The following is an 18,144-nucleotide window of genomic DNA, read 5'->3' on the forward strand; positions in this document are numbered from 1 at the left end:
AAAAAAAAAAAACAAAAACAACAAAAAAAAACAAATTGTGCTGTCACAAACATCTTTCACAGTCTGAAGAGATAGCTTAGTAGATTAAGAGCACATACTGCTCTTGCACAGGACCTAAATTTGATTTCCAGCAACATGTCACGTGGATCACAAACTCATGTAATTCTAGGTCCATGGATACCTACACACACACACACACACACACACACACACAGATACATATAGATTTTAAAAAATCAAATCAGGCTTTTTAAAAGTACATTTAAATATAGGTCTTTATGCACATAAGTAATTATATCTTCTAAATTCCTAGAATGGTATTATGTTTTTCATTTAGTACGTTTATTATGCCAACAGTGTTTACCATGTCACACAATTATAGCATTTATATGATCTTTTTTGGTTTTATTCTTTTTAGTGACACATTTTACTATATTGCCCTGACGGCTTCCATGGTGCTAGAATTAAAATAATAAATTAATGGGCATCAACTTTTTTTATATTAATATTTGCCCAAAATTGTTTTCTTACAGGATTTCAGAAGTGTAACACCTTGAGCTATATTTTGTATTCACAATTAATTACTAATGAATCTTATTTAACTAAAAAGTACTTAGAGCTAAGCAGGATGCTTCATGCTTATAGCCCCAGCAACTGGGACACTTAACTAGCAGGAGCTCGACTTTGAGTCCACCCTATCCTATAGAGCAATATAATGTCTCAAAAAGTATAGCAACAAGGAGCTAGGAAGGTTGCTCAGCAATTAAAAGCACTGGCCGTTCATACAGAGCACTAGGATTGGATTCCTAGCATCTACATGGTGGCTCACAGCTGTGGCTGTAACTCCAGCTTCAAGGAATCCAGTTCCTTTTTCTAGCCTTCATAGACACCAGGCATGAATTTAATACACAAACATATATGTGCAGTCAAAACACCCATACACAAAAATGAAGAGTAAAAGAAAAGAGAACTTAAAACAAAAAAAGAACTAAGCAGGCTAAGACAGGAAGATTACTGTGAATTCAAGGCCAGTCTGCTCTCCATATTCAGGCCAGTGAGTACTAAATAGCGTAAACCTGTCACAAAACAAAACAAAACAAAACCAGGAGCACAAAGATAACACATTAAGTTGGGTCTTTCACCTGCACCAAGTGACTCTCACCTTTGCTTCAGTTTAACTGCCTGCATTCAGTGCCTTTCTTTCTGTTTTCGCCCCTCAGGTGCTAAAGTGGAATTTTACTACCCCACGGGATGAGTACATTGAACAGCTGAAGACTCAGATGTCTACCTGTGTGGCTAAATGGTTACAAGATGAAATGTTTCACTCAGACTTTCAACATCACAATAAAGCCCTAGCTGTCATGGTTGATGTAAGTCTTCAAATAGATAAATATCTGTCTCAGGAATTATGAAAATAGGGAATGCAGAGAGTTGGTCACACCTTTGAATACTTTGAAGAAGAAATAGAATACACCGTGTCCTCTGTAAAGCTGTTTCACTTGATAGAATAAAATGATGGTGTATTTTGGAGATCCTGGTGAAGGGTTTAAAAATCTTACATTTTCTTTGAGCACCATTACAACTTAAGAAATATATATGCCTAGTAGAAATTTAAATTTATAATGGGGCTGGAGAGATGGCTCAGTGGTTAAGAGCACTGACTGCTCTTCCGAAGATCCTGAGTTCAAATCTCAGCAACCACATGGTGGCTCACAACTATCCATAATGAGATCTGGCGCCCTCTTCTGGAGTGTCCAAGGACAGCTACAGTGTACTTACATATAATAAATAAATAAATCTTTTTTAAAAAGTTATATACAGGGCTGGAGAGATGGCTCAACGGTTAAGAGCACTGACTGCTCTTCCAGAGGTTCTGAGTTCAAATCCCAGCATCCACATGGTGGCTCACAACCATCTGTAATGAGATCTGATGCTCTCTTCTGGTGTGTGTGAAGACAGCTACAGTGTACTTATATATAATAAATATAAATAAATCTTAAAAAAAAAAAAGTTATATACAGTCTTACCTATGGGTTTTTCTTTTATTTTAAGCACTTGGAAAGTGAAAAAGATGGTGTCATCAGTTGCTTAGATCTTATCTTAAAATGGCTTACCCTCCGGTTTTTCGACACCAATACAAGCGTTCTAATGAAAGCACTGGAATATTTAAAATTGCTTTTCACCCTGCTGAGTGAGGAAGAGTATCATCTTACTGAGAATGAAGCATCGTCCTTTATCCCCTATCTCATCCTCAAGGTAATGGGTTCTCATCCTGGGTGACCACTTGAGTTCTGAGCTAACCTTGGTTCTTACACTTTTATTCTCTCATTTATGGCATGATGGCATCTCCTTTCATTCATTCTCAAGATCCTTTCAAGATACAGTAATTCGTGAAATAACCATTGCACTCAGAAAAGGTCTCTGTCATTCTTTTTTGACCAGGTTGGAGAACCAAAGGATGTCATTCGTAAAGATGTCCGTGCTATCCTGAACCGGATGTGCCTTGTCTACCCAGCCAGCAAAATGTTCCCCTTCATTATGGAAGGAACCAAGTCCAAAAACTCTAAGCAGAGAGCAGGTATAGCAAAGCATCTATATATGTGTCTATCTATCTTTCTAGAGTTGCTAAGAGCTGAGCTCAGAGTCCCATATGTGCCAGGCAAGTTCTCTACACTGAGCTGTATGTCTCAACCCACCCCCTTGCCCCCAAAATTGAAGTTAAGGTGCAAGTCTTTGCATAAGTGAGTCTCAACAAGTCATTTATAAATGAGCAATGAAATTTCTTCAGTGTCTGTGTAGTTGATTCCAATTTTCTCCTTCAAACTGTGAGAGTGATGAGTTGCACACTGGTGGAGCCATAGTATCAGGTGATACAGGCACCACTCAGTACTACCCTGGTGACAAAATCAAGTGCACAGGGGCCATCTGACTCACAGGCATACCTTGTCATGGACACTTATAACACCATTGTCTCATATATGACAGTGTAAATGACAGAAAAATCTAAAAAGACCCAGAATAAGATTTGTCACTTCCTGTGTGCCAAAGAAAAGTTGTAGAAGCTTCTATACCATATTTTTTTGAGTTTCATTATTCTTTCTTCCCCAATAGAGTGCCTGGAAGAGCTAGGTTGCTTAATTGAGTCCTATGGTATGAATGTTTGTCAGCCAACCCCAGGAAAAGCCTTAAAGGAGATAGCTATTCACATAGGAGACCGAGACAATGCTGTACGGAATGCTGCCCTCAACACCATTGTAACAGTGTACAACGTGCATGGAGATCAGGTGTTCAAACTGATCGGAAATGTAAGTGATACTTCTCTGTACGCCTTGTCAGTGTGTTGAAAAAGAATTCCAAGATTTCTTGGTTGTTGGGTTTCCTGCCATCTCACTCTACTGGAGTTTCGTTGATTATTAAACTTAACCATCAAGATGTTCTAGATCCAGGTATGTATTTCAGGTGCTTTCATTGTTGTTGGACCTCTTTACTGTGTTTAAATAGAATTTTTTTTTTTTTTTTTTTTTTTTTTTGGTTTTTCGAGACAGGGTTTCTCTGTGTAACCCTGGCTGTCCTGGAACTCATTCTGTAGACCAGGCTGGCCTCGAACTCAGAAATCCGCCAGTTTCTGCCTCCCAAATGCTGGGATTAAAGGCGTGCGCCACCACAGCCCGGCTAGTTCTGCTTCTTGCAATTCCTTGCTTCTTTCTGAGCCAGACATTACTCTGCCTTGACCTCAGTTCTTTACTCTGATAGAGTTATAATAGCACCATTTTAATGCACTGTACTTAAATAATTGTATTTCCATCATCTAATAAAATACTATCACCAGTGTAGAAGAACATAAAACAAATAGAAGTTGTTTTATCATATGACGAAAGTGAATAATTGTGCTCATAGACACAATTTGTTTTTAGCAACAAAACAAAGAAACTTCATTAATTTTTACCTTTTCTTCTTTTTCTTCCTTTTTTTAAAAAAAGAAATTTAATTTTGATATATGTCAGACTAGGCTCAAACTATGTAGCCAACAAATGTCTCGAACTTCTTTTATTTTTTGTTTGTTTGTTTATTCTTTCAGTTGTGTATTTATTTATTTTGAGGCAGGGTCTCTCTATATAGTAGTCCTTGAGCTAGCAATTTTGACCAGGCTGGCCTAGAACTCACAGAAATCCTCCTCTTCGACCACCCTCAATTCCTTAGTACTAGGGTTAAAGTTGCGAGCCACCATCCCTAGCCTAAGACTTTGAACATTTCCGATTCTACCCCTACATCCTGGGTGCTAGAATTACTAGTATGTGCAGCTCTGTCCAGTTTTATGGATGCTGTGTCAAACCAAGGCTTTGTACATATTAGGCAAGCATACTGCCAACTGAACAATCATCAGATTCTATTTTTAGCTTTTTGATTATAGTTATTAGCATTAGTTATTACTTTTATATCCTTTTCTTTGTTGTGATTATAGCTGTGTAGATATATGGTCGTTGACTTAATAATATAGTGATAGGAAGGATAGCAAGATAACTCAATGGATAAAGTTGTTTTACAACCAAGCCTGAATACCTGAGTTTCATCCCTGGAACCACATGGTTAAAAAAAAAAAAAGAATCAACTCCCACAAGTTCTCCTATAACTTTTATATGAGTGTTGTGGTGCTTGTGTGAACACATACATACAACATTCATGTGTGTGTGCACACACACACACCAGATAAATAAATGCAAAGAAGCACTTTTTAGAAATAATGTAATAGGTTGGCTTTGTTTGTTTTTAGGATTATATTTATTTTTTTATGTGAATGAGAGTTTTGGCTGCATGTACATAAGTGTATTTGTATCCCACAAGTGTGCCTTTTGTCTCCAGAGGCTAGAATTAGGCATGGAACCTCTAGAACTGAAGTTATAGCTGGATCCCGTGGTATACTCAGGAGGCAGAGGCAGAAAGACCTTTGAGTTCCAGGACACTCGGGGCTATTACACAGAGAAGCCGTGTCTTAAAAGAAAAAAATTGCGCAGTGGTGACATACATGCTTTTAATCCCAGCACTTGGAGCAAAAGGGGAATCTCTGATTTCCAGGACAGCCAAAACTACAGAGAAACCCTGTCTTGAATAACAAAAAAATAAACAAAAGCTGGGGTTACATGATTTTAGGGCACCATGTGGGTGCTGGTAACTGAACCTAAGTCCTTTGCAAGAGTAACACATACTTTTTAATATAGAGCCATCTATCCAGCCCCTAATATTAGAAATTTTAAAGTAAATTTGATCTATCATAATAGTGTCTTATTTTTTTTCTATGTGAAAATAAAGTGTGTGTGTGTGTGTGTGTGTGTGTGTGTGTGTTATTTTGTTACTAAAAGTCTGAATTTGTCTGTAGCCCTGGTTATCCTGGAACTCACTCTGTAGTCCATGCTAGCCTTGAACTCAGAGATCCGCCTGCCTCTGCCTCTGCCTCCCAAGAACCAGGATCAAGGGCATGTGCTATCACTGCCTGGCTTCTTTTAAGCTGGGATGGGTAATTTTTTGCAGTAGGGTTTCTCTGTACAACAGCCCTGGCTGTCTTAGAACTTAATTTGTAGTCCAGACTGTTTAGTTGGCCAGCTGTCCTTGAACTCAGAGAAACCTATCTGCCTTTGCCTCCCAATACTGGGATTAAAAGAATGCACCACCATACCAGGCTTGCAGTGGATAATTCTGGATTATTATTCTCCAAGTAGGATTTATATTTTAGTAAATGGGTGTACTAATAGTTTGAATTTTTACAGCTTTCTGAGAAGGACATGAGCATGCTTGAGGAGAGGATAAAGCGGTCAGCAAAGAGACCCTCTGCTGCACCTGTGAAACAGGCCGAAGAGAAACCTCAGCGCACACAGAATATAAACTCTAATGCCAACATGCTACGCAAGGGACCAGCTGAGGACATGTCCTCCAAACTTAAGTATGTGAATATAGACAGTTATCTGCTAGCATATCTGTGGATTTAGCTTTGTGTGCTCAGAGCTTGTCTGTAACATAATCTTGAGTTTTTGTCATTATCATGCATGACAGATGTCTAGGCTAATGTCTTATGACCAAATGTTTAATCTTTCATTCTTCATTGTCTTTGTCTCAAAACCACTTCTAAATGGTCTTGTGCCTTCTTTCACTGCTTTTCCGTGGACAGAATTATGTATCGCACATATAGGATGTAAGTACTGCCTGCTAATTTCTCATTAGCAGGGCTCTTATATCTTTCTAACTTCTGACATGGTTTCATCCCCTCTGGAGAATGATCAGCTTTTACAACAGGGCAGCAGAGGGTGGCCATAAATACCAGGCCTCCCATGAAAGCCTTCTTTATATTCACTTGTACTCACGTTCCTGTTTTTGTTTTTGGCTTGGTTTTTTGTTGTTATTATTTTGGGTTTTTTTGAAACAGGGTCTCATAGTCCTAGCTGTCTTGGACCATGTAGACCAGGCTACCCTTGAATTCCTAGAGTTTCAGCTGTCTCTGCTTCCCAGACCCGTTTCCTGTTCCTAAGATAAGGCTACTGAGATGCATGCATTCCAGAACTGGCCTATGGGCTCAAAATACTGCCTTCCAAACAAGACAGCACTGTTTGGGGCTATGTGTGATTCAAGTATAATTTTAATCAATTTGAATTTGTAAATTTTGCATAACTATATAATATTAGCCTGGTTCTATCAAGAGTGACTTCTTCAAAAAGTAATGACTATCTTTCAAAGTATAAAATGTACTGAAAAACTACATAAGATGCCTATGATCAGAACTTAAACACTGGTTAATTTCAGAGAGAGAGAGAATGGAATATCCAGTCTACAGCATTATTACTACTTCTGCTCATAGTAATGGATTTTCAACCTATATAAGTATTTTCTGCTCCAAGTGAACTAGAAGTTCAAGATTGTGGACAAGGCATTTGCATATCAGAGATAATACACTTAACCAATAATCTAAGCACAAATTAAAGTTGCCTGCTCTCTCTTAGGATAACCCTGAACCAGTGCTGTTACTTCAGGCACTTCCTACACTCAATTTAAATCCTTCAGAGGGGCTGAAATCAGAAGTTGAACATCTGTCTTGAAGCTTTGAGGCAGCTAGCAGTGCTAATATTATCTTTGTGAAGAAATCCCTCTTAGTTCAGGAGCCTCTTTTTGCTTCCTTTAGTCAAGCTCGAAGCCTGAGTGGGCATCCTGAAGCAGCCCAAATGGTTCGCCGAGAATTCCAGCTGGATTTAGATGAGATTGAAAATGATAATGGTACTGTCCGCTGTGAAATGCCAGAGCTTGTCCAGCACAAACTTGATGACATTTTTGAACCCGTCCTTATTCCTGAACCTAAGTAAGTTCAGCTTTTTCAAATACAAACAGCTTGTGATCATTAGAGTATATACCTGGAAGTATGTATGCTGTTGAAAATTCCTAGAGTTGATTACTACCTAATAGTGACCTCTTTACTAAAACCTGGATCTAGTAAAGAATTACATAATTCCCACTCATATTCATATTGAATTTTTCCTTTTGATGTGTTGTCTAGGATCCGGGCTGTTTCTCCACATTTTGATGACATGCACAGTAATACAGCATCCACAATCAATTTCATTATCTCCCAAGTAGCCAGTGGTGACATCAACACAAGCATCCAAGCTCTGACACAGGTAATGGGAATGCTTCCCACAGTAGTGACTTCACTGATCTCTGTAGAGACTTGTAAGAATAATGGATTATGTATTGAAGCACACAGGCAGTGTCCAGTATTATCCTGGTTTTTTAAAAAAGGACACAGGGACCACTTAGTTACCATTTGTATAAAATCCCCTGGAACTAGAGTTACAGACAATTGTGAGCTACCAAATGGGTGCCAGGAATCAAACCCAGGTCCGGAAGAGCTGCCAGTGTTCTTACGTATGAGCCATTTGCTCAGTCCCCAGAAGATAGTTGTTTATAACCAGTTTCTGCTTCCTTCCCTAACAGTTCAGCTTTAAGTGTATATAAACAGGGAAGAGCTAGGTTTGTGTTTGCTGTGGTGACAATGATTGTTAGTGGAGAACCACGTTAGCTCAGAGCCAGGAGATAAAAGTCCAGTGGATTACAAGGAAAGTGTTCATAAAAGAACATTGACATGTAGTTATGCATCAGTTCTCAAGTAAAGGATGTCTGGGGGGGGGGGGGGCACCCTGTCATAGTGTTAAGGCCCCAAGGAAAGTGAGTAGCATGCAGAGTGGCTCAGAATGAGGAATCATCCAAACAAGAATGGGGACATCAAAATGGAGAAGGGCTGGAGGCAGAAATAGGAGATTGGTCATATAGAGACTGGTTAACTTAAAAAAAAAAAAAAAAAGAAAGAAAGAAAGAAAAAAAAGCCAATTACTGCAAAAATGGAGTCCTATTTCTTACATTTAGAGAGGGGAGCTACAAATATATAGCAAAGCAAAATGAACTGCCTGATTCCATCATGTGTACTCCAAATGACAGCCTGACTCCATGCTGTTTTAGGCTGAATTTCCATAGTCATAAGGAAACTTCAAATTAAGGCAAGTCATCCATATTGGGGATACTAAACAGTCACTAGCTAGGTCATTTCATTTGTAGCATTCTTTCAAATTAAAAAAAAAGTTTAATTTTTTAAACTGTCATTAACAGTGATGTTAGTAAAATAAATATAACAATATATATTCAAGACATTTACATAAAAAACAATGAAGTGTTAGTGAATGACATTTAAAATACACTGTTTGCTGGGTAGTGGTGGCTCAGCACTAGTGAGGCAGAGGCAGGCAGATCTCTTTGAGTTTGAGGCCAGACTGGTTTACAGTATGAGTTCCAGGACATCCAGGAGGACACACAAAGAAACACTGTCTCAAAGAAAGAGAGAGAGAAACAGAAAGAGAGAGAACCGTGTGTGTGTGTGTGTGTGTGTGTGTGTGTGTGTGTGTAAAGTGTTTATATGATTCAGAATTAGATGTCAGTTACCTAGTATATAAATTAAGCATATTTCCTACCACAAGAGGGCATCAGGTCCCAGTATAAATGGTTGTGAGCCACAATGTCATTACTGAGAGTTGCTGGAAATTAAACTTAGGACTCCTAGAAGAACAGACAGTGCTCTTAACCACTGAACCATCTCTCCCGTCCTGTTTGTTTGTTTGGCAACAAACAAACAAATTAAATGCAAATTAATTGTATTTCCATGGCAAATTAAGTGTATTTCCATGCAAAATTACAACAGTCTAAAATTTGAGAAGCTGAGGGAATTACAGCACGTGTGCAGAAGTGAGAGAACAAATCGTGAGAGTTAGTTATTCTGTCAAGTGGGTCCTATGATAATCTTTACTTTGTAATAAAAATGCTGGATGCTCAGAGTAACAGAAGGGAGACATGTTTATGTTCTGTTCCATGTAAGCTGACCATGGTGATTCATGCCTGTAATCCCAGCACTCAGGAGGCAGGAGGATCAGAACTTCAGAGTTATTCTTTGCTACATGTCAAGTTTGCAGCCAGCTTAGGCTACATGAGACCTGTTTAATCAAAGAAAAAAATAACAATAACAACAGCAACAAGAAAAATAGGCAATGTGGTGGCATATACTTTTAAGACCAGCATTCAGGAAGCAGGTGAATCTCTGTGAGTTCTATGATAGCCTGGTCTACAATGTCAGTTCTAGGACTGTTACACAGAGAAATCAGGGGCTAGGGAGTGAGGAGATTGAGACATGAGTTGTTACTGCATCTTTGTTTTTTGAGACAAGGTCTCTGTCTGAACTGGAATGCCATGTGGACCAGGCTGGCATTGAACTCAGCCATCTGAATGCCTCTGCTTCCTGCGTACTGGTATTTAAGGCATGTGTCACCATGCCAATCACATTAGTGCATTTTTAAAGTTCTGTGAAGACTAGAAGTGTGGCTCATCCGTATAGTGCAAGCTTAGAATGTGCAAGGCCTAAAGTCAGTCTCCACCAACAGAAAACAAACCATATGCATCCTCTTTTTTTTTTTTTTTTTTTTTCCGAGACAGGGTTTCTCTGTATAGCTCTGGCTGTCCTGGAACTCACTTTGTAGACCAGGCTGGCCTCGAACTCAGAAATCCGCCTGCCTCTGCCTCCCGAGTGCTGGGATTAAAGGCGTGCGCCACCACGCCCGGCTCGTATGCGTCCTCTTAAGAAAGGAGAATGTGGAGCTGGAAAGGTGGACTGACTGCTCTTCTGAAGGTCCTGAGTTCAATTCCCAGCAACCACATAGTGGCTCACAACCATCTGTAATGGAATCTGATGCACTCTTCTGGTGTGTCTGAAGACAGCTACAGTCTTACATATAATAAATAAATAAATCTTTTTAAAAAAAAAAAGAAGAATGTTCTCTCAGACATAAAAATGCAAGCATATAAGGATATATAGGATATATATGTGTATATACACACACACATATATATATACACACACATATATATATATATACACACACATGTATATACTCACTCAAAGATTTTGTTTATTGTAATGTACTAAACTACAAACACTGAGAAATCTCAGTAAAGAAATGATTGAAAATTTTGGTAAAGAATTTGGTAAGCCAGCCGGGCAGTGATGGCTCATGCCTTTAATCCCAGCACTTGGGAGGCAGAGGCAGGCAGATTTCTGAGTTCGTTTGTTTGAAGTCAATGGTTCTCAACCTGTGGTCGGTCCCTGTATATCAGATATTGTACATATCAGATATTTACATTGCGATTCATAACAGCAAAATTACAGTTATAAAGTAGCAACAAAATAATTTTATGGTTGGGGTTCACAACAACATGAAGAACTGTATTAAAGGATCATAGCATTGGGAAGGTTGAGAAACTGGTATTTTAAGTGTTTGGTTTTGTATGAGTATTTTGCATGCATTTATGCACAGCATATGTATATACCTGATTGATCCCTACAAAATCCAGAAGAGAAAATTAGACTCCTTGGAACTGGAGTTAAAGACAGTTGTGAGGTTTCCTTGATAAGGCTGGGAACCAAATTCTAGTCCATTGCAAGAACAGCAACTGCTCTCTTAATAGCAGAGGCAGATCTCTCTCCAGCATCTTGTGCTGCTTTCACAAATAGAGTTGTTCTTTTGACTTTAGAGATTTTCAAATTTTTCCACTGAATTAAAAAGCTAGATGCCAACAGAGTATGGAGGTTTATGCCTTTATTCCCTACACTCAGAGGTACAGGCAGATCTGTCTGAGTTCAAGGTCTACATAGTAAGTTCCAGGACAGCCAGGGCTACATAGCGAGGCCCTGACTCAAAAAACAAAGAAAGAAAGCTAGATGCAGAAAAGTACATGTAATCTTTGTAAAGTAAATGCATCCCTAAAGCCTTGAGAGTAAGTGTACTATTATAATTATTTATATAATGATGATAATAATAAATAGAAGACTATAATATAAATATGAAAGAATGTATGTCTACTGATTAATATAATTTAGAGAAAGAAGGAAAATAATCCTCTCTGAAAATGCAGTGTTTTTTATGGTGTGCATATGGAAACATTAAACTTTCCCACTAAATACTGTGTTTATGAAGTAGGCATACATGAAGAGGAGATAATGAAAGTAAGGCCTACACCAGGAGACACTGTTCACATGTAAACGGTGGCCCAATGGAGTCATGCAGCTTAACAGTCCTGCTAAAAATGAACTTTACAGAATACCAACATATTAGTGTATAAGAGATAAATATTTTCCTGCAGAACATTTTACCATCACTACAGGAAAAGCACTGGACATGAGAAAATTGAGTTTTTAGTTTAGACAGAGTAAATACTCTGAGCTTTCTGAGCCTCATCTGATGAATGGAGATCTTTTGCTTGTTACTTTTTGTTGTTGAGATTTTCTTTTTAAATTTTGGCAGTACTGTGAATAAAACCCAGGACCTTAAACTAAGTAGGACATGCCCTACCACTGAGCTCTTCATTTGTGTGTATATATATATATATGAAACAGACTATATACATATAGATAAGATTGTTTGTTTGGGGTTTTTGTTGTTGCTGCTGTTGTTTTTGTTTGTTTGAAGGCTGGTTCTCACTTTGTAGCCCAGGATATCCTGGAACTTGGTTGTGTAGCCTAGGCTGAACTCAAACTTAAAATCCTCCTGCTCCCTCAGCCTTCAAAGTGCTGATCATAGGTATGTTCCACTACTCTTGTTTTTTTAATTGAAGGTTTAGTAGTAACACAGTCTAAAAGAGAAGTATTCTTTTTAATGAATTAAACATTCAAGTGTAGAAATTATTCTCTGAAGTACACAGTAAGGTTCTTAGAATAGAATCTCTAGCTAATTCATTGAATACTATCTTGCTCAGTAATAAATATATATATAAAATGATTGAATTTCTAAATTTAATTAATAATTTGTAAAGTTAATTTTTTTTTTAGGTAAAATAAGTGCTTTGCTAATGAATTCTCTTATAGAAATATGTCTTATAGTGTCTTTCTGCCACTCATAAAGCTTGGGAACTACAGCTTGGGATTTTTGTTACCAGATTGATGAGGTCCTGAGGCAAGAAGACAAAGCTGAAGCTATGTCTGGCCACATTGATCAGTTTCTGATAGCAACATTCATGCAGCTAAGACTCATCTACAGCACACACATGGCAGATGAGAAGTTGGACAAGGATGAAATCATCAAGTTGTATAGCTGTATCATTGGCAACATGATTTCGGTAAGACACTTCTGGAAAACTGGAGTTTCTCTTAGATCTATTATCCCACCCAGGTCCTCAAGCCAGAGTCAGTCTGATGTTCCAGTGAGACCTGTGTCCACTTGGTAGAGTTATCCATGCGTCATGGAGCCAGTTGTTGACTTTTTGCATTGAATGTTACCTGTTAGGTGTCTCATCTAACACAGCTGGAGTAGAGAAGGAATGGAGAGTAGACAGAGCTAGAACCACAGAGAACCTGGGATCATGTGCTCTGAACTTGGAGATGGGGAAATCTCAGCACCCCAGAAACTCAACATATTTATATAGAATTGAACAGAGAGGCTGGGTTGTTGCATATAGATAAACAAGGAGGTGGGTTATGTTCTGTGACTGGATAAAGAACATAGGTTTAACTAATCTCTATAGGAGCAGTCTCTGAAGAGAGTAGCTTTTTAAGCCAGTGAACATAGTTGTTGGAGCACTATGGAGGACACTTCTGTAGATAGATACCACGAACCCCGAGGAAGGCTTTGCTCCTTTCCTCTGTGTCTCACACAGAGAAGGCTTTGCCATTCCCTTACCGCTGAGGCTAGAGTCCTTGATACAAACCATGTTAGCAGCACACATTTATTCAAGAATTTGTTCATTTCGGGCTTCTTCCACTCCCCATAGTTAGGATATAAAATACAATGCTTAGATCTTCCTGGTGTTCTGCTTCCTACCAGTTTCTTCCAAAGGCAAAGCAGGTCCTATTTGACTTTTCATGGATAATCGGAGATCAAAAATAGAGTAGAAAGGAAGCATACCAATTAATTAGAGGGTTTTTGGTTTTTGTTTTTTGTTTTTTTTTTTTTAACATTCTGAGGTTTTAAAAATGCAACATAATTGTGCCAAGTATGTTGGTACTAACATGCAATCCCAGCACTTAGAAGTTTAAAGTATTGGCCATCTGGGCCACAGAGTAAACCTTTGTCAATATATATAGCTGAATATTGACTAGAATATACCAACTATGTTTTTCTTCTTTGTCTCATATATTGAGTTTTAACCTTCCTAACACAGTTAGAACTGGATAGCTATTTCAGATAGAGAGCTTGGCCCGGGAGGCCTCCACTGGAGTACTGAAAGACCTGATGCATGGACTGATCACCTTAATGCTGGATTCTCGGATTGAAGATCTGGAGGAAGGACAACAGGTGATTCGTTCTGTGAACCTCTTGGTGGTGAAGGTTTTGGAGAAATCAGACCAGACCAATATCCTCAGGTATATTTATACCCTTGTCAGTAAAACTTGGGATAGTCTCTTATTTGTCTACAGATAGAAATCAGGTAGTCAGAGTTGGGAGTGGCTCAGTCAGTAGAGTGCTTGCCTAGCATTCAGAGTCCTGAGTCTACTCCCCAGCACTTGTAAAAGCCCCAGCACAGTGGCACTCTCCTGTAATCATAACTCTGAGGAGCATCCCTCTTGGGTGGAGGCAAGAGGATCAAAGTCACCAGGTCAATTGTAACTTTCAGATTTACCTAATAGGTGATTTATTACTTTCTTCTAAATGAATCCTCCATTTTAGGCTAAACTAGTAACAATAAATATGAATTTTTTGAATAGGCAGTGAGATACACTAGCATTATGTTTGTCTCTCAGCTAATAATAAATGCCATGAAAAGAAAACAAGGAAAAAAAAAAAAAAGAAAGAAAAGAAAACAAGGACAAAATTTACCAATTTTCAAATAACAAAATCTTTTTTTTTTTTCTTTTTTTTTAATTTATTTTTTACACTCCATATTCCATTCCCCGGCCCCCATCCACCCTCCAACTGTTCCACATCCCACACCTCCTCCCTACCACCTCGTCTCCACGTGGATGCCCCCCACCCCCACCCCACCTGACCTCTAAACTCCCTGGGGCCTCCAGTCTCTTGAGGGTTAGGTGCATCATCTCTGAATGAACACAGACCTGGAAGTCCTCTACTGTATGTGTGTTGGGGGCCTTCTATCAGCTGGTGTATGCTGTCTGTTTGATGGTCCAGTGTTTGAGAGATCTCGGGGGTTCAGATTAATTAAGATTGCTGGTCCTCCTACAGGATCGCCCTTCTCCTGAGCTTCTTTCAGCCTTCCCTAATTCAACAATAGAAGTCAGCTGCTTCTGTCCTCTGGTTGGATGCAAATATCTGCATCTGACTCTTTCAGCTGCTTGTTGGGTCTTTCAGAGGGCAATCATGATAGGTCCCTTTTTGTGAGTGCTCCATAGCCTCAGTAATAGTGTCAGGCCTTGGGACCTCCCCTTGAGCTGGATCCCACTTTGGGCCTGTCACTGGACCTTCTTTTCCTCAGGCTCCTCTCTATTACCACCCCTGTAATTCTTTCAGACAGGAAAAATTATGGGTCAGATGTAACTGTGGGATGGCAACCCCATCCCTCACTTGATGTCCTGTCTTCCTACTGGAGTTGGGCTCTATAAATTCCCTCTCCCCACTGTTGGGCATTTCATCTAAGGTCCCTCCCTTTGATTCCTGAGAGTCTCTTACCTCTCAGGTCTCTGATGCATTCTGTAGGGTCCCCCCCCAACTCCTATCTCCTGAGGTTACCTGTTTCCATTCTTTCTATTAGCCCTCAGGACTTCAGTCCTTTTCCCTCACCCCTATTAGATCAGGTTCCCCTCACTCCCCCCCTCCCCCGAAACTTACCCTCCCCATCCACTTTCCCTCCCAGGTCCCTCCCTCCCTCCCCACTTGTGATTGCTTTCTTCTCTCTCCCAAGTGGAACTGAGGCGTCCTCACTTGGGCACTTCAGCTTATTGACCTTTTTGAGTTCTGTGGACTGTATCTGTATTCTGTACTTTTGTGGGGAATAATATCCACTTATTAGTAAGTACATACCATGCATGTCCTTTTGGGTCTGAGTTATCTCACTCATGATGATATTTTCTAGTTCCATCCATTTGCCTGCAAAACTCAGGATGTCCTCATTCTTAATAGCAAGTAGTATTCCATTGTGTAAGTGAATCACATTTTCCATTGTTCTGTCATGGGACATCTAGGTTGTTTCCAGCTTCTGGCTATCACAAATAAGGCAGCTATGAACATAGTGGAACACGTGCCTCTGTGGCATGGTGGGGTATCTTTTGGGTATATTCCCAAGAGTGGCATTCCTGGGTCTTCAGATAGATCTATTTCCAATTTTCTGAGACACGTCCAGATTGATTTCCAGATTGGTTGTACCAGTTTGCAATCCCATCAGCAGTGGTGGAGTGTTCCTCTTTCTCCATATTCTCTCCAACATGTGTTGTCACCTGAGGTTTTGATCTTAGCCATTCTGACTGGTGTAAGGTGGAAGGAATCTCAGGGTTGTTTTGATATGCATTTCTCTGACTTTGAACATTATTTTAGGTGCTTTTCAGCCATTTGAGATTCTTCAGTTGTGCATTCTTGGTTTAGTTCTATACCCCATGTTTTGATTGGGTTGTTTGGTTTTTTTGGTGATTAACTTCTTGAGTTCTTTATATATTTTGGATATTAGCCCTCTATCAGATGTGGGGTTAGTGAAAAAAAGAAAACAATAGCAAAGTTTACCAATTTTCAAATAACAAAGTCTTTTTTTTAAGGTTTATTTATTTTATGTATGAGTACACTGTTGCTGTTCTCAGACATACCAGAAGAGGGCATAATATCTTATTACAAATGGTTCTGAGCCATCATATAGTTGCTGGGAATTAAACTCAGGACCTCTGGAAAAGCCGTCAATGCTCTTAACTGCTGAGCCATCTCTCCAGCCCAAATAACAAAATCTTTTTTTATTATTTTTTATTTTTTTACTTTTTTATTAGATATTTTCTTCATTTACATTTCAAATGCTATCCTGAAAGTCCCCTATACCCTCCCCCCGGGACGGCCCCCCAACCCACCCACTCCCGCTTCCTGGCCCTGGCATTCCCCTGTACTGGGGCATATAATCTTCGCAAGACCAAGGCACTCTCCTTCCATTGATGTCCTACTAGGCCATCCTCTGCTGCATATGCAACTAGAGACACAAGCTCTGGGGGTTACTGGTTAGTTCATATTGTTGTTTCTCCTATAGGGTTGCAGACCCCTTTAGCTCCTTGGATACTTTTTCTGGCTCCTTCATTGGGGGCCCTGTGTTCCATCCAATAGATGACTGTGAGCATCCACTTCTGTATTTGCTAGGCACTGGCATAGCCTCACAAGAGATAGCTATACCAGGGTCCTGTCAGCAAAATCTTGCTGGCATATGCAATAGTGTCTGGGTTTGGTAGTTGTTTATGGGATGGATCCCCGGGTTGGGACAGTCTCTGGATGGTCCTTCCTTATGTCTCAGCTCCGAACTTTGTCTCTGTAACTCCTTCCATGGGTATTTTATTCCCCGTTTTAAGAAGAAGCGAAGTATCCACACTTTGGTCTTTGCAATGTGTGCTTTGAGCTTTACTATAGTTTCTTTAATGAATGTGGCTGCCCTTGCATTTGGGGCATAGATATTCAGAATTGGAAGTTCATCTTGGAAGATTTTACTTTTGATGAGTATGAAGTATCCCTCTCTGTCTTTTTTGATAACTTTGGTTTGGAAGTTGATTTTATTCGATATTAGAATGGCTATTCCAGCTTGTTTCTTCGGACCATTTGCTTGGAAAATTGTTTTACAGCCTTTTACTCTGAGGGTGTCTGTCTTTGTCCCTGAGATGAGTTTCCTCTATGCACCAAAATGTTGGGTCCTGTTTATGTAGCCAGTCTGTTAGTCTATGACTTTTTATTGGATAATTGAGTCCATTGATATTCAGAGATATTAAGGAAAAGTAATTGTTGCTTCCTGTTATTTTTGTTGTTAGAGTTGGGATTCTGTTCTTGTGGCTATCTTCTTTAAGGTTTGTTGAAGGATTACTTTCTTGCTTTCTTTCTAGGGCATAATTTCCCTCCTTGTGTTGGAGTTTTCACTTTATTATCCTTTGAAGGTCTGGATTCGTGGAAAGATACTGTGTGAATTTGACTTTGTCATAGAATATTTTGGTTTCTCCATCTATGGTAATTGAGAGTTTTGCTGGGTATAGTAGCCTGGGCTGGCATTTGTGTTCTCTTAGGGTCTGTATATCTGTCCAGGATCTTATGGCTTTCATAGTCTCTGGTAAGAAGTCTGGTGTAATTCTAATAGGTCTGCCTTTTATGTTACTTGACCTTTTTCCCTTACTGCTTTTAATATTCTATATTTAGTGCATTTGTTGTTCTGATTATTATGTGTTGGGAGGAATTTCTTTTCTGGTCAATGTATTTGTAGTTCTGTAGAGTTCTTGTATGTTCATGGGCATCTCTTTCTTTAGATTAGGGAAGTTTTCTTCTATAATTTTGTTGAAGATATTTACTGGCCCTTTAAGTTGAAAATCTTCATTCTCATTTATACCTATTATCCTTAGATTTGGTCTTCTCATTGTGTCCTGGATTTCCTGGATGTTTTGAGTTAGGATCTTTTTGCATT

The 18,144-nt window shown here is 39.2% G+C and overlaps 1 protein-coding gene and 1 non-coding gene across 4 annotated transcripts in view; both read left to right on the forward strand.

Moving 5' to 3' along the window:
- Ckap5 (cytoskeleton associated protein 5) overlaps positions 1–18,144 on the forward strand; it is a 93,018-nt gene that overhangs the window by 65,733 nt on the left and 9,141 nt on the right. For all 3 annotated transcript variants that reach the window (XM_021156963.2, XM_029472490.1, XM_021156965.2), the window contains exons 29-37: positions 1,221–1,370; positions 2,053–2,256; positions 2,443–2,578; positions 3,112–3,305; positions 5,763–5,935; positions 7,166–7,339; positions 7,535–7,655; positions 12,508–12,687; positions 13,743–13,930. In XM_021156963.2, the coding sequence (XP_021012622.1) occupies positions 1,221–1,370; positions 2,053–2,256; positions 2,443–2,578; positions 3,112–3,305; positions 5,763–5,935; positions 7,166–7,339; positions 7,535–7,655; positions 12,508–12,687; positions 13,743–13,930 (1,520 nt within the window). The remainder of the gene's footprint in view (positions 1–1,220; positions 1,371–2,052; positions 2,257–2,442; positions 2,579–3,111; positions 3,306–5,762; positions 5,936–7,165; positions 7,340–7,534; positions 7,656–12,507; positions 12,688–13,742; positions 13,931–18,144) is intronic.
- LOC115030532 lies at positions 2,825–2,935 on the forward strand. The gene has a single exon (XR_003836115.1). It is a non-coding gene; the product is annotated as a small nucleolar RNA SNORD67 (small nucleolar RNA).

This window comes from Mus caroli, chromosome 2, assembly GCF_900094665.2.
Source record: "Mus caroli chromosome 2, CAROLI_EIJ_v1.1, whole genome shotgun sequence".
NCBI classification, from domain to species: Eukaryota; Metazoa; Chordata; class Mammalia; order Rodentia; family Muridae; genus Mus; species Mus caroli.